General features: G+C 48.1%; 1 protein-coding gene across 2 annotated transcripts in view; it reads right to left on the reverse strand.

Moving 5' to 3' along the window:
- The window catches only part of Insr (insulin receptor), a 134,388-nt gene extending 119,640 nt beyond the window's left edge, over nucleotides 1-14,748 (reverse strand). The window contains exon 1 of one of the 2 annotated variants that reach the window (XM_035443202.1): nucleotides 14,136-14,748. In XM_035443202.1, the coding sequence (XP_035299093.1) occupies nucleotides 14,136-14,235 (100 nt within the window). In that variant the 5' untranslated portion in view covers nucleotides 14,236-14,748. The remainder of the gene's footprint in view (nucleotides 1-14,135) is intronic. The other variant, XM_027415764.2, reaches the window with a different exon arrangement.
- Nucleotides 14,749-16,566: the final 1,818 nt, after the last annotated feature.

Raw genomic sequence — 16,566 nt, forward strand, 5'->3', positions numbered from 1 at the left:
TGTAACTCCAGTCCCAGAGGATCCAACGCCCTCTTCTGACCTCCACAGGCACTAGACACACACATGGTGTATAGACACACATGCAGGCAAAATACTCATGAACATAAAATAAAACAAATCAAATCTAAATAAGCTGTAAGTGATTCACAAGGAGGTGTGGAAGGCATGAGGTAGGAAGGTCCAATTGGCAGCTAAAATTCTCCCAGCCTTTGGCTCATCACTTGCTCATGCTAACCTCTCCACCCCCTGTTTGCTGTTGTTGTTGTTGTTGTTGTTGTTGTTGTTGATGATGATGATGATGATGATGTTTTCCTTTGAGACTAGGTCTTGTTATGCAGCCCAGGCTAGCCTTGAACCCAAGAGTCTCCTAGCTTAGCCTCCTCAGAGCTGGGGTGACAGCTATGATGTCACACCCATCCCAGTTTTCTTTCTTTTTTCTTAATTTTACTGTTTCTGTTGTTGATGATGATAATACTGAGATAGAGTCTCAGAAGCCCAGGCTGGCCTCCAACTTTCTACAAAGCCAAAGATGACCTTGAACTCCTGATCTAGCATACAGAGATGTGTTGGGGGCCATCCCTAGCACCACATCAAATGGGCATAGCAGCATAGTGGTGCATGCAGGTTATCCCGGCACTCAGGAGGTGGGGCAGGAGGGACATGGGTGCAACACTCAGGGTTCCTGCTACACAGTGAGATCCAGACAAGCCTGAGCTACATAAGACCCAGTGTCAAAAATTAAGCAAATAAACACACACCTATGGACCAGGGAAAGGCTCTGTGGGTAAAGTGCCTACAGCACAGGCATGAGTAGCCCATACCCACATAAAAGCTAGGCAGCACATGCCTGTGGTCAGGCACTTGGAAGACAGACAAGCAGGTCACAGGGGTCACTGGGCAGTCAAACCTAACTAGAAGAGTTAGCTCTTACCTCATCTCAACAAATAAGGTGGAAAGTGATTAGAGAGAAGATACTCTGATGTCAACCTCTGGCCTCCACACGCACACATGTGCTCACACATACACAGACTATACACAACACATTTTTTTTAAAAGCTGAAGAGACAGCATGGTCCTGCAGATGACCTCAGTTTGATTCCTAGCACCCTTGTTGGGTGGCTCACAGCCATCTATAACTCTAGCTCCAAGGGAGAGCCCAACACCTCTAACTTCCCAGGGCACCTACATGCATGGTCACATGCCCAAAAGCAAACACACTGTATAAACTGATGACATGACCACCTGTAGCATGGCTGAGGGGAAGGTTTTTACTGCAGATAAGAGACAGAACAGCCAGAGGTGTCTGGAAGGGTCCAGAACACAGAAACAACGTAGTGGACCTGGCCATGAGAGAAGCAGGAGCAGAGTCGGGGGTGGAGTGGGGGGTGTACAGCAGACATAGAGAGAAGCAGAGAGTAGCAGGATGGCAGAGTGAGGGCAAAGAAGAAGTCCAAACAGAGAGACCAGGAGAGGGCAAAAGAGAATAAAAAGGGCACAGTGAGATAACAGAGTTTTGGAGAAGAGCAAGGGCATAGGGAAATAGCAGGGTTATAGAGAAGAGCAACGGCATAGTGAGATAGCAGGGTTATAGAGAAGAGCAAGGGCATAGTGAGACAGCAGGGTTATAAGGGGGATGAGTAGCTGGGAGGCAGAAAGCTCAGGAGCTGGAGAAGTTTGGGGGGCAGTGAGAAGAGCTAGGTCCTGTGATACTGAAGGAGCCTGGAGGCCAGCATGCACGAGGTATGCTAAAGGCACCACAGACAGTCATTTGTGCCTGTGCCAGTGGTAAGGGAAAGGCTCCTTTTGGATGGGGTGGACCACTTCATAAATTCATAAGGGATGCTGGCTTTTGTCTAGCCACCAGAATCTGTAGAAATAGAGTTTCTTTGGACATGACGCACATAATTTAAGTTTCTTTTTTAGTTAAACTTTTTATTTAAGAGCAAAAACTATGGCTCAGTGGGTAAAGGTGATTGCTGCCAAGCCTGATGACCAGAGTTCCATCCCCAGGATCCCCATGGTGGAAAAACTGACGCCTCCAAATGTCCTCTGACTTCCACATGAGCATATACACATACATACAGAAGTAAATGTTAAAAAATAATTACAAAATTATAATCTAAAAACTCTGTCCCTGGACAGTTTCAAGTACCCAAGAGTGTGAATAGGGGCTGCCATATTGGACTGAGCCAAAGATGAAAACATGTGTACAGCCACACAGGGCAGGCCTTACTTCAGGTGTCTTCACTCCGCACCTTGAGACAGCATCTCCAGTGAAACTGAGGCTCTCTAGTTCAGCAAGGCTGCTGCCAGTGAGCTCCTAGCAGGACCCAACAGGCCCTCTCTTGCATGGATACTGGAGATCTGAACTGGGACCTTCCAGTTCAAGCTCTCATCCACCAAGCCATTAATCTAGCCCTCAAAACAGAATGTTTCATTGAAAAGAACTGACGCCTGGTTTCTAGGAGCCTGAGAATTCTACGAGGAGGAAAAACGGATGCCAGAACCATACTGGAAGTGTCTTCTTCAGTGGCCTTCTCTCCACTGTGTCAACAGTGGAGAAGACGTGCTGGCAGGAGGAGCAAGAAGGGCAGTGCCCAGCAAGCAGATTCTGAAAGTCTTGTCCTGTACCCAGAATCTGAGTGTCTCTGCTTCAGCCATCAGCATCCCTGTCCCTTAGTCACAGCTGTCTTCAAAACTGCCCCTGGTCCCCTATTCTGTGGCCCTGGTTGTTCCTTTCTGAATTCTTTTTCTATGAAAAGCACTTTCTCCTAAGCCAGCAAGATGTCTCAATGGGTACAGGAGTTTGTCACCACACCTGACAACCTGAGTTCAACCCTCAGGCCAGGTATAACGGAAGGAGGGAACCGGCTCTCACAAGCTGCCCTCTGACCTCCACCTGTGTACCTTACTGCAAGTGTGCACCCACGCGCATACACACACTACATAAATACATGTAATTAAAAATTTAAAGAGATAAATATTGCCTTTCAAACTACATGTTTCATGGGTTATGAAAGAGAAATTTGAGGCTTTGTTCAACCACTTGGAAATGGTCCCTCACAACTTGCAGGAGGAAGATGACACAAAAAAATGGGATCTGTGTGAGCAGATGTAATAGAATACTATAAAAAGATACCAAGAAGCTCCCCTGATGACACAGAAAAATCTCTAACATGTGTCAGTCAGGGCAAGGTACAAGTGATCCAGCATCGCTTGTGTGTGCTAAGAGTATCCCTCCCCCTCCAGTGGTGGGGATGCACTGCCTCTTGTTTGGCTTTGGTTTTGTTTTGTTTTGCACAGGTATTGGGGATCTGAACTCTGGTCTTCTTGCTTGCATAGCAAATTGTCTTACCAACAGCTATCGCCCATCCTGGGAAAGCTTTCAGTATCAAAACTCTTGGAACTTGTGAGTTTGGGCTCTGGGCTATATGAGTTCACCATGTCTCCATGTCACCTTTCACACAGAGGCCAAGGGAACTAACCCTGCGTTCCAGTTCCAGCTCTGCTTTTTCCCAACTGTGTGGCCATAAGCAAGTCCTGGACCTCTCTACACCTATTTACTCTTCTGAGCAACTCATGAGTCATGAGCCCAGGAAAGAAAATGATACTACCTGAATGCAAAGTATGATGGCTAACCTTTTTGTTTTTCCATTTTCATGTATATTTGTTTACAGTGTGCATGTGTATGTGCATGCATGTTTGTGCATGAGGGGTTACCCATACATGTGGAAGCCTACGTTGATGTCAGGAATCATATTTGACCCACCTTCCACCTTATTCACTGAGGCAGGGTCTGTCAATCAAACCCAGGCTGGATGACATGGCTGCCTTCCCTCTGCCTTCCCAGACTGGAATTTCTAGTAATTACTGAATTTCTGAGCCTTCTGGGGATCTGACTATCTGGTCTTCATGCTTGCTCTCATAGGTATTTTAATCAGGGAGCCATCTTCCCAGTCCTGAGATGGTCAATTTCACTGTTAACTGGAAGAGCTTTATTTAGAATCACCAGAGAAAGAAATGTCTAGGCGTATCTGTGAGGGAGTATCTACTCTGGGTTAACTGAGGTGTGAAGACCCTCCCTGATATGAGCAGCAGTATCCCAGGGGCTATATCCTGAGCTGAATGAGAGGGAGCAGCTGAGCTCTGGCATCTGTCTCTACTTCCTGGCTGTGGATGCTATGTGACAGCTACCTTGGGCTCCGCTGCTGTGCCTTCCCCACCACGATGGACTATCAGCCAAAATGACCCTGCCCCCTATCCTTCCTTAAGTCACTTTCACCAAATGACTCATCACAGCAATGAGACAAGTGACTGACACAAGACAGATGGAGGGCCCTTCTTTTATTATCAGCAGCGACAAGGAAAACCAACAAAGAGTGAGCATAAGGTTCGAGAGTGATGACAGGCCTTCCCCACCCAGACCATCATCCTTCTGTGGATTTCTCACACAGCTGTTGTGCGTGCAGGCCGGTGCACCCAAAGGCCCTCTCAAATCAAACAAGAGCCGGCAAGAGACACAGAAGCTGAAGCCAGCATGTGGCTCCAAGTGTGTCCCTCAGAACTTCTCCTGGAGGCGGGGAGGGGAGACCTTAGCAGGTGTCTTACTTTCATTCCTGATGCTATTATAAAAGATCTTGGAAAAGGGAACTCAGGGCACAGAAAGGGTTTACTTTAGCTCACAACTCCAGGTTACAGGCCATCATTGCAGGAAGGAGGTCATGGCAGGAACTTCCAACAGCTCACACATGCTTGCTCAGTTTCACCTCTCTTTCGCCGCTCAGGACCCCTGCTAGGGAATGGGGTCACTCCCACAGTAGACGGGTCTTCTCATATCAATTAACAAATCGACCCTCCACAGACAGGCTCACAGGCCAAGCCAGTGTAGACAGTCCCTCACTGAGGCTCTTCCCAGGGGACTCCAGGTTGTGTCAAGTTGACAATGAAAACTGTCTGTCACAACCAGTAAAGCACTTTCCCTGAGCTGTGAAGGCCAGGGTTCAGACTCCCAGCAGCTATTTAAGTTGTGGCTGGGCAAAGTGGCCTCCTGCCACCTCAGAGCTCCAAGGGGATCACAGGAGAGACCCACTACAAGCTGGCTAGCTACACTAGCCAGATCAGCCAGCTTTGGGGCCAATGACAGACCCTGTACCAATAGGAAAGGCAGAGAATGACCGAGGAGGACAACTGACATGGAAATCTGGTCTACACACACACACACACACACACACACACACACACACACACACACACACACACACACACAGGCCCGGTGTTGGAGTTGTATATTCCTTCCTGTCCCAGTGTCACCTTTCCCTACTCTGGACCAACACAACTTAGAAAAAGCACCCACACTTTCCACACTCCCACAAAGCAAGAGAGAAGACTTGAGTCTTCTTTGCAGGGCAATGGAGCTGGAAGCCAAGCTACGCCCTTCAGCAGGCAGACCAGAAAAATCTCCTCCACAGGAAACAAAACAGGTCTCTAAACGCGGCAAAATGTGGGCTGGTGAGATGGCTCAGGGGGTAAGGGTGCTTGCAGCCAAGTGTGGCAACCTTGTTTTGAACTCCAGGACCCACATGGTGGAAGAAAAGAGCCAACTCCTCCAAGTTGTCCTCTGACCTCCACAAGCACCCATATGCACAAAACAAATAATAAATATTTAAATGTTTCTTAAACTAGTTTCTTAAACTCAAAGTAAATGAAGTACTCCCTAGGCGGGTTCAACCTGTTCAATGGAACTCAAGCCAGGGGTGGCCTGAGCCACTGAGTGAACTTTCCAAGTGAATAACCAAGGACTTGCATAAGGATGAAAATATTAGCAAAAGCAATTGTTTGCATTCCAAAGAACTCTAGATAGGAAATAGACCAGTCATGGGGAACACCTATGCCAATTGCTTACGTTAGTTCTGTTCTGTGAAACACCCTAAACTGCCTGATAACAGGTTGGTTTCCTCCGAGTGTCAGCCCACAACCATTTATTTATTTACTTTTGAGATAAGGTCTCTTGTAGCCCAAGCTGTCCTAAAACTAACCACGTAGCCCAAGGACAACAGATCCTTCCAATCCTCCTGCCTCCACCTCCCGAGTGCTGGAATGGCAGGTGTGGGTTTTGCTCGTGTGGTTCTGGGGATGGAGCCCACACTACACACAGATACATACCACACATACACACATATCCCACATACACAGACACACACTACACACATGGATACACACACACCAAACCACACACAGAGAGACACACACTACACACAGAGATACATAACACACCCCACATACTTTTTAATCTACGTTCCATACATGAGAGAGAACATGAGGTGGGTGGTGTTCATCTTTTGGCTTCTACCTTATCTCCTTTAACATAATGATCTCTAGTTATAGCCATCTTCCTGAAAATGTCTAATAACGTTTTTCTTCATGGCTGCATAAAAGTCCACTTTATGGACCATAGTTTCTTTGTCGATTACGATCTGCCAATGGAATGTAGGCTGGTTCTTCTGCACAGTGCTGCAATGAACACAAATGGCCAAGTATCTCTGAGTACACAGTCTTTCAAAGAGAGGATGCAGGCTTCATGCCACAGGGATAAAAGATGACACCTTCCGACTATGCAGAGGGGTCGTGTTAAGCAGGCAGGTCACCAACAAAAGACACAAAAATGAGCAAATGGAAAGCCAAATATGCCACACAAAATAGACAGCTGTACGCTCCTGCTGTGGCCTGGTGGGTAAAGCACTCGCCTAGTATGCACAAAGCCCTGGGTTCCATCCCCAACATAAACCGGGTGTGGGGATAAGTGTCTGTAATCCCAGCACTCAGAAGGTGGAAGCAGAAGAATCAGGAGTTCAAGACCAGTTCAAGACCTTAGCTACATGGTGAATTTGAAGCCAGCCTGAACTACATGAGATACTACCTCAAAGGGTGGGAAAAATAAAAACAAAAACAAAAAGCAAACAAACAAACAAAAAAACAGTAAAAACACGCTTGCAATGATTTCCAGATATGAACACAGAATGAACTGAACAACTTAGCGTTGAAGTTGCAATGTCACCTTGCTGGCCTGCAAATTCAAAGCTCCAATCTTTTTAGTGTCCTCAAATAACCACAAGTGTGTCACGAGAATTAATCTAGGGGTTGCACATAAATTTCAGCAACTAATCAGCTTTATAAATCCCAGGGCCTGGGGATAAGAGGACCAAAACTTTCACTTTTAAGACTTTATTAATCTAGTTACAGGACTTTTTCTTTCATTCTGGAAAAAAAAATAGATTACAAGGATGGGGTTATGCCATCAGAGAGGTGGCACACACCTGCAGTCCCAGAACACTGGAGGCAGAGGCAGAACAATCACCACAAGTTCCAGGGCAGCCTGAGAATGTTTTGATTAATAAATTAATTAAAAATAAAAACATCAAAGACATGGTATGAGGAAGTCTGGCCATGATGGAACTGTTCTGAGTGTTAGACTACACATGCTATAGATATGGCTTAAAATAAAAAAAAAAAAAGAGGGAGAGAGACTGGAAGGATGGATCATTAAGAATGTGTACTGCTCTTACAGACAACCAGGGTTCAATTCCAGCACTCACGTGGGGCAGCTCAGAACTGACAGGAACTCCAACTCCAGGGAGACCTGGCGACCTCTACTGGTCTCCACAGGCACTGCACACACATGCACAAACCCACACAGACACATAAATAAAAACAAGATCTTAAAAAAGGTAATATATAGAGAAAGCAGGTTTTGTAGTTGGCATCAACCAACTGAGCAGTAGGGGAGTGAAGAAAGAGAACACCGTGTAGAGAAAGAGAAGTCGTTTTCTTTCTACCCTTTTCTTTTTAGCCGGAATGGAATTTTGGAATCACAGGATTGAGAGGGAAATGCTGTGTTTGGGAAAGTGGCCAGCTGTGCACCACTGGGCTCTACCCAGAGAGAGGTGAGTCTCAGAAGGGGACAGCACTCCAACTCACACAGAATCTTCAAACAGCAACAGCAATCTCTTTTTAAATAACACTTATTTATTATTTTTAAGTTTTGTTTGGTTGGTTTGGGGGTTGCTTGTTTTTTGTTGTTTTGGGGAGGGTTAGTTTTTTGGATTTTGGTTGTTTGCTTTTTTCTGGACTGTCTGTTTAGATAGGGTCTCACTATATAACTCTGGCTAACCCGGAACTTGCTATGTATGCCAGGCTAACCCTGAACTCTCAGAGATCTTCCTTCCCTCTGCCTCCTGAGTTGTTGGGGTTAAAAGCAGGCATGCATCTTCCAGTTGTTGTTGTTTTAAGGGTGTGTGCCTCTGTCTGTATGTCTGCCTATCTGTCTATCTGTCTGTCTGTGCATTCCTTCAGTGATCCCCTGAAAACCAAACTCAGGGTCTTGGGAGGAGCAACCAGGGCCCTTAACCACTGAGCCATCTCTCCACACCCCTCCTCCCGCTCTGTTTTGAGACAGGTCCTCCCTCCTATAGCCCAGGCAGGTCTTGACTCCCTGTGTAGCTGAGGGTGGGCTTAAGCTCCAGAACCTTCTTTCTACACCTCCCACTGGGGTTACCAGAGTGCACCACCATGCCTGTTTTAAGCAGCACTGTGGCTAGAACACAGGGCTTCATGCACACCCATGCCTGAGACCCTTCCAACCCAGCCACATCCCCAGTCCCCAGGACAGTGTTTTGTTTTGTTTTTCTAATGACTAGGGGTCATTAGAGTTCTCATGATGGCAAGTTATGACCAGGCAGATGAAGGACGGATAAATGCCAGTTCGTTAAGTTTATTAAATAGGAGGCTGGGGATATGGCTCAAAAGGTAGGGGGCTTGCATGGCAAAGCAAAGCCATGGGTTTCAGCCCCAGCTCTGCATAAACCAGGTGTGTTGGTGCACATGTGCCCTCCCAGCATGCAGGGGGCAGAAGCAAGACGACTGAGAGTTCAACGTTCTTCTGGCTACATAACAAATTTGAAGACAGCCTAGGCCACATGTGACTCTGTCCCCAAAATGGAAAAGAATAAAATAAAGACGTTAGAGTTAGAGGGAAAGGGGGGAAGGAGGAGAAGGTGGGAGAAGAAGGAAGTGGAAAGGAGATGGAAGTAAAAAGTAAAAAGGAAGGAGAGGGGGAAGAGGAGGAGGAAAGGGAAGAGAAAAGGAAGGAAGAAGACGGAGGAAGAAAGTGGTGCAGAGGGCTGGGGCAGGGCACTTGCGTACCAAGTTCAAGTCTGACCCCAGAACCTAAAATGAAAAGCATGATCCAGAAAACTCTGGGTGAAAGGCCAAAGTATAAATATCTTTTTGTTGTTACTACTTAACTTCCTAAGATAATGCATGAGAGTAGTCAAAAAGGAGTACACAAAGGTGCGTGGCCCTGTGCAATAAAACTTCATTTACATAAACCAGTGGATTTAGCATAAGCACCACAGTTTACTGACCCCTTTTTGAAGGAAAAAAAAGACTTGGACTAGATGGAACTGACACAGTGGGGCGGGAGGTTCGTGAAGGGCAGGCAGTCTATACTCAACACACAGGAAAATAACAAGCTTACCCCTGCTGGAGAGGAGTGCAGAACACAGGAAAGCCAGCCACAAGTGAAAATGCCTTCCATGGGCAAGGACCCAGAGTTTCAAACCTAGAGTGGTCCCTAAGGCCAGGCTGTGTTCAGACACAAGCAGGCATCCTATGGAGACCACCAGACAAGACAGCAAGAGTGTGACAGTATGTCCCTGAAGCAGGACGGCAGAATTGGAGGTCCAAAGTGAAAAATGGAGTTTAGAGCACACTGAGTGTTTGTAGGCTAAAGAGAGAAGGGCTACAGGGTGATGGAAGGTTCTAGAACAAGAAGAGGAGGAGAAAGCAAGACCTCTACAGGCAAGTGTCATGATTTTTCATTGTTGCAACTTAGATACAGCCAGATGCCACTGGCATTAAGCTAGCAGAGACCATAAATGCTTTAGCAGAGATAGGACAGCCCCTACAATCCAGAATGAGCCCACCCCAAGTGTTGAAGCTTGCTTGGGGTCTGGCAAGGTGGCTCAGCAGGTGTAAAACACTTGCCATGCAAGTGTTTGATCCCTGGAACACATGTAAGGAAATAACTGACTCCACGAGGTTGTCCTCTGACCTCCACATACATGCCCTGACACATATGAGCATACACAAGCACACATGTGCACACAACATGCACTCAGGCAGGCATACAAATACAAAATAAAATAATTTGAAATTTAATTTAAAACTAGGATAATAATTATAATATAATAGTAGTTATAAAAAATAAATAAGTTGGAAAGCAACTTAGAAAGCTACCTGGTATTGGCCTCATACATGTACACTCACCCACATGAACACGGATACACACACACACACACACACACACACACACACACGACCCATAGAAGGCACATGCCCATGCCTCCAAAAGTCAACCCATGGATACCCCTAATGCTCAGAAGTTCCAATTGTCACCACTGCACACCGCCTTGTCTTCTAACTTCACAATGCTCAGAGGGCTATCTCAGTCCAGAGCTAGCCTGATCAAGAGAGAATCGGAAGATCTATTCACTGCTTAGCTCAGCCCAGCTACCAAAACCCCACTGAAAGATGAGTACCCCACACTTAGGAACACTTCCACAAAAAAGACCCATTCCTCTCTTAAACATCACGTAGGTCTTCACCCCACTCCCACCCCCATCCAAAGCAAAAGCACCCTGTTGGTGGACCGTACAGATCCATGTTCTAGAAAGTTCCTCGCCCCCACACCAAGAGGCATCACAACTCATTTATTTGGCAGAATTTTGTTAACGATTACCCCAAAGCAGGGGCGGGAGCTTCCAATCCCAAAGAGCAAGTGTTTGTTAAGAAATCCAGTACATGGACAAGCAAGATGGGTAATAGTGCTCACTGCCAAGCCTCGTGGCCTGTGTCCAATCTCCAGGACCCACAGTGGAAAGAGAGGCCCAACTCCTGAAAGCTGTCTTCTGACCCCCACACTCAAGCTGTGGCATATGCAGGCTGACACACACACACACAATTATAATAAATAAAATTAAGTTTCAAAAATAAGCAAACAAAAGAGCTGGACATAATAGTGTGTGACTTTAATCTCAGCACTTTGGGTGCAGAAGCAGGAAGGTCTCTGAGTTAGCCTGGTCTACATAGGGAGTTCAAGACTACATAGTAAGACCCTGTCTCAAGATGACTAATTAATTAGTTAGTTAATTTAATTAAAAAATAAGGAAACAAAGAAACCCAGGAGGCAGGCAGAGAAATGCCATCCTAGCCAAGTAGCCAGTCCACAGCCCTTTTGGGGCCTGTCCTTTCTTCTCAGGCAGAACAGGTGGCTGTTGCCTTGAAGGCACATGACAAGGACTCAATGAGATCATATTTCCAAAGTGTGGGGATTTTCCAGAAAACAAGGATTTTTGTTATTCTTGTTGTTTGAGACAGGGTCTCCTGGTGACCAGGCTGGCCTCAAACTCTCTGGGCAGCCCAGCATGACCTTGAACTCCAGGGTCCTCCTGCCTCCACCTTCAGAGTCCTGTGACGGCAGGTGTACGACCCCACACCTGGTTTATTCCAGTCTAGGAATGAAACTCAGGGGCTTCACGCATGCTTGGGAAGCAATGAACTAAAGGAGCCACACACCCAGCCAGCGAGTGCCTTAAACGTTACACATGTACTACATAGACTCCAGTGTCTTGGCTACCTGTATGCCATTATGGAACAAGTATTTATATGCACCTAATATGCACTAGGCACTGCTCAAGTCCTAACATCAGTGAGGAAGAAATACAAGGCCCTGTTCTTGTGAACACTGCATGTGTACAACATCACAGAAGCTCCATTTCGTCAGCACAGGATGTCCAGGCACAGACGAACAATTAATTACCAAAAAAATCAAAAATAGAATTCAAAGAACCACACTTGTTTCTTTCTTCCTTCCTTCCTTCCTTCCTTCCTTCCTTCCTTCCTTCCTTCCTTTCTTTCTTTCTTACTTTTTCTGGTTTTTCGAGACAGGGTTTCTCTGTATTGCTTTAGAGCCTTCCTGGATCTCGCTCTTCAGACCAGGCTGGCTTCAAACTCACAGAGATCCTCCTGCCTCTGCCTCAGGAGTGCTGAGATTAAAGGCGTGCACCACCAACGCCTGGCAAAGAATCAAATTGTGTGCCCAAGTGCACAGTTACACAAAATAACCCTAATTCCTTAAGGTGATCCCAGGGAACCCCAGGGAGCTGGATAGGCGATCCCAGGAGCCTGGGGGAGCAGCATAGGTGACCCCAGGAGCCCCAAAGACCAGAACAGGTGACCCCAGAAGTTCCAGGGAGCAGGACAGGTGACCCAAGGAGCCTCAGAGAGCAGCACAGCATGTGTGTTAACAACTCTGGGACTGGGGAGATTGCTCAGTGGGGGAAAGCACTTGCTGCAAGCATAAGGACTGGAGTTCAAATCCCCAACACCTAAATAGAAACCAACACTTCAACACACATCTGTAGCCCTAGTGATAAGAGGAGAAAACAGGAGAAGCCTGAGGCTCACTGGCTAGTCAGCATAGCCAAATCAGCAAACTCTAGGTTCACTGAGAGACCCTGTCTCAAAACACGAGGCTGAGAGTGGCAGAGGCAACTGGTGTCAACCTAGGGCCTCTGCAAACACACACAGGCACATTTATGTGCGTACACACACACACACACACACACACACACACACACACACACACACACACACACACACCCCAAACCAATGGCCACTCTTCTGTGTACTAGATCCTCAGGGCCTCAAAGATATTATTGGGTTAGCAGACACACTCAACAAACTCAGTCCAATCTATTCAAGAATGCTGCACACACACACACACACACACACACACACACACACACACACACACACACACTTTCCTCACTCACAAACTGCAGTTCCTTCCCTCCTTGACCCCAAATGAACTGCAGTTTCTTCCTTCCTTGATCCCTTCCTCATTGTAATTAATTTCCTTCTGCCATGAAATCTGAACCAGTAACTCAGAAGATATTTTTCATTGCATGTTTTTTGAAACAGGGTCTAACATAGCCCAGGCTTGCCTCAAACTCAATATCTGGACTAGCCTTACACTCACCATCCCCCTGCCTTGGCCACAACCTGGCACAGAAAGGTATAAGGACAGCCTCAGGACAAGTGAAGTTACACACCCTAAACATGCCTCAATTTAGCTGTCTCTGAAATGGGTATGGAACAGTTTTGGACTCCAGGGCACATTGGGAGGTTCTAGAGAAATAAGCTAACCTGCCTGGAGGCTCATAATTATTTTAATTACAACCATTCAGAAAGATGCCCCTACTGTGACTATGATTGCTGCAGGGCCAAAGGTATGTAGACTTTGCCTCTAAACATCTGGAAACAGAGAATTATAAACATAGCAGCCATTATCTTACACACAGGGGTCGATTCTTCAACAAGTGTCCTTTGGCTTTAAACTCTTCAGGTGTTTTGCTGCCTGAATCTATTGCAACCCAGTAACCCTACTCTCTTAAGGCGACCCCAAAGAGCATGGGGGGGCAGATTTGGGTTTAAAAAAAAGAACAAGATAATGGTTGAGAGGTGCAATGGGGACAGACACCCAAAGGCTGGGCGGGCACTAGGGCAAGGTTCCTCAGACCCGAGCTGGGCACACGCGGGGTGCAGAGCCACAAGTCCAGCGGGCAAAGGCCAAGGTCAGCTGGCTTCGTGCAGGGCCAGGGCCACCAAAACCACTATTACCCCTTCCCCAGGGGAAAGATCATCAGATTTGAGGGAGGGGACTCTATATAGACTAAGAGTATCCTCAACCCTCAGTCCTTGGGGAGGGAGCTCTAGGTTGGCCGAGGAAAAAAAAAAAGGAGGTGGGGGATCCACAACCCTCAATCTTTAATGAGAACACTATATTGCTGGGATGGTGAGATGGGTGTCTGTAACCCTGGGTCCTTAGGGTGGAGGGGCGGCTCTAAGTTGCATGGGGCGATGGGAGGGGTGTCCCCAACACTCAGTCAAAAAGGAGAGTTCTCTATGTTGGCTGAGGCGGTGGGGAGGGGTATCCCTGACTCAGGATGGGGGCTCTAGGATGGCTGGGGCGATGGGTGTCCCCGACACACGGTGATTCCCCCTCACCCCAGACTTACCCTCTCCGGGGTACAGGTGGCCGGCTGCGCCCACCAGCAACGCGGCCACAGCCACCAGCAACGGCGCGGCCGTCGTCTCCCGTCGTCTCCCGGAGCCCATAGCTGTAGGAGCGCAGGGACCCCGGCGATCAAAGAACACCACGCCGGCCCGCTAGGGACATAGCCCGCGAGGAGGTCGCCGGAGAGGCACTAGGGGCCGCGCGTGCTTCTCTTCTACGCCGGTGGCTCGCGGGCCGCAGCTCTCCAACCGAGAGGGACCTGGGGGGCAGTCCCGGGAAGAATGCAGTGGCCTCGGCTTCAACCAACGCGGTGGCGGGGCCCGCAGACTACGGCCCCGGGTCACCCAGGCCCAGTCCCGAGCCTGCAATCGCAAGGTCTAGGGCTCACGGCTGTGCGCCCCCTTCCCAGGCCTCCTGTTTTTCTGCCCAGTGCCGCTCTGGGTGGGTCGCGTTCTGTGGAGTCTGAGACAGAGGGACGCGCGAACCGGTGGGCACCTGGGCTGGTGGCGGCGGAGGCGGCGGCGGCGGCGGGAGCGAGGGCTCGGCTCTGGCCCGTAAACAACGCGGCCCGTCAGCTGGGCCCCGCGCGGACCGAGGGAAAAGGTGGCGCGGATTGAAGCTGGGAAGGGACTGTGCGCTCAAGTGAGGCCCGCGGAGGGGACAAGCTAGCAGAGCGCAGGGAGGCGTGGCCAGAGCTTGCAATGCCACGCCTCCTAGCCTCCTCGTGTGGAGCCCCCAACTTTGGAGGCCCTGGCGCACCCCAGATTCTCCCAACTCCGACACCCCAGAATACCTATTTTAAAAGGTTACGATTTAAAAGCTTGAAAGTGTCCCCAGATACCAGTCTGACATGAGCACCCAAAACAACAACAGATCTCGGGAGCTGCCCACCTCCGCGCCTGACTCGAACGCCCCCAAATAGCCCCGAGGTCCCAATTTAAAAACCTGGGGCACCCCAGATCCTCGCCTGACTCGAACACCACTAAAGAAGCCTGGGATTCCAATTTAAAAGCTAGGAACGCCCCAGATCCCCTCCTGACCGCAACAAACTCAAATAACACCAAGGTTCCAATTTAAAGGTCCGGAGCGCGCTCCAGTTATCCACCTGATCCGGACACCCCAAACAGCCCCGAAATAACAATTTAAAGCCTGGAAACGCCCCCAGGCCCCTCCGGACACGAACGCCCCAAACAGCTTCAAGACCCCAATGTCAGAACATAGGGATCTTTCTCTAACACCAAATAGCCCTGAGACTCCGATCGCAACATGGGAGCCCCCAAAATGCCCCCAGAAGCAAGGCTCAACCAAACAGACCCTGTGTTTGCACTTTTTACTATTTTTGTCTCCTATAGGGAAGTCACTTTAATTCTTTACTCTTGACTTTTTTTTTCAGCCTCTACAACTAATGCCTTAATGGATTCCCCCAATCGGGGATCTATCTGTCTAGGAGCTAATGGAAGCCCCACAAGTTCCCTCCCAGTAAGATCCCGCCCAGCAGCGTGGCCCACACCAGCTTCCAGGCCACAGCCACGTGTCTACAATACTGGCTGCCTGTGTTCCCTGGCCTGAGCCCCTCTCCGCAACACTGGATTCCAAGGGAAATCAATAAAGAAGTGACTCCTAGAAGAACATAACAAGGCTTCTAGGAAAACGATGAAACTTCATATAGGACTCGGGTAGACATGTTCCACTTTGAATGCACATACCAAAAGGTGGCTGTATAAATGTCTAAAACAGTCATTTGCTAACAGTCCTGCTCAACCACCTTCGCTGAAGATCTAGCCCTGTCTGGACCTTATAAATATGTGAAGCCCTGTATCCTTCACTTCCCGTGTCCGTTCAGGCAGATTACCACCATATCTGTGGCTGCTTGGTCTATGCAATGGGTTTGGCAATATCTGTAAAAATAAAAATAAAATAGCAAGCAATAGAAAAAGACACTCAAGATCAACCTTTGGCCTACACACACACACACACACACAGAGAGAGAGAAAGAGAGAGAGAGAGAGAGAGAGAGAGAGAGAGAGAGAGAGAGGGAGAGGGAGAGGGGGAGAGAGGGAGGGAGAGAGAGAGGGAGCGAGGAGAGAGAGAGAGAGAGAGAGGGAGAGAGAGAGAGAGAGAGAGAGAGAGAGAGAGAGAGAGAGAGCTCTAAAACAGAGACAACCCTATGGAGGCAGGTCCTTAACCTCAGAAGGCAGAGGCAGGAAGATCAGGAGTTTGAATTTAGTCTAAACACATGAGATCCTGTCTTAAAAAATAAATAAATAAAACTAAACAGTGGGGCTGACAAGATGGCTCAGCAGATAAAGGCACTTGTTGCCAAGCCGGAAGACCTGAGTTCAATCCTAATGTCCCACAGTAGGGAGAGAGAGAGAGAGAGAGAGAGAGAGAGAGAGAGAGAGAGAGAGAGAATAAATACACAAATAAATAAA

Source organism: Cricetulus griseus, chromosome 4 (genome assembly GCF_003668045.3).
Source record: "Cricetulus griseus strain 17A/GY chromosome 4, alternate assembly CriGri-PICRH-1.0, whole genome shotgun sequence".
In the NCBI taxonomy this organism is placed as follows: domain Eukaryota; kingdom Metazoa; phylum Chordata; class Mammalia; order Rodentia; family Cricetidae; genus Cricetulus; species Cricetulus griseus.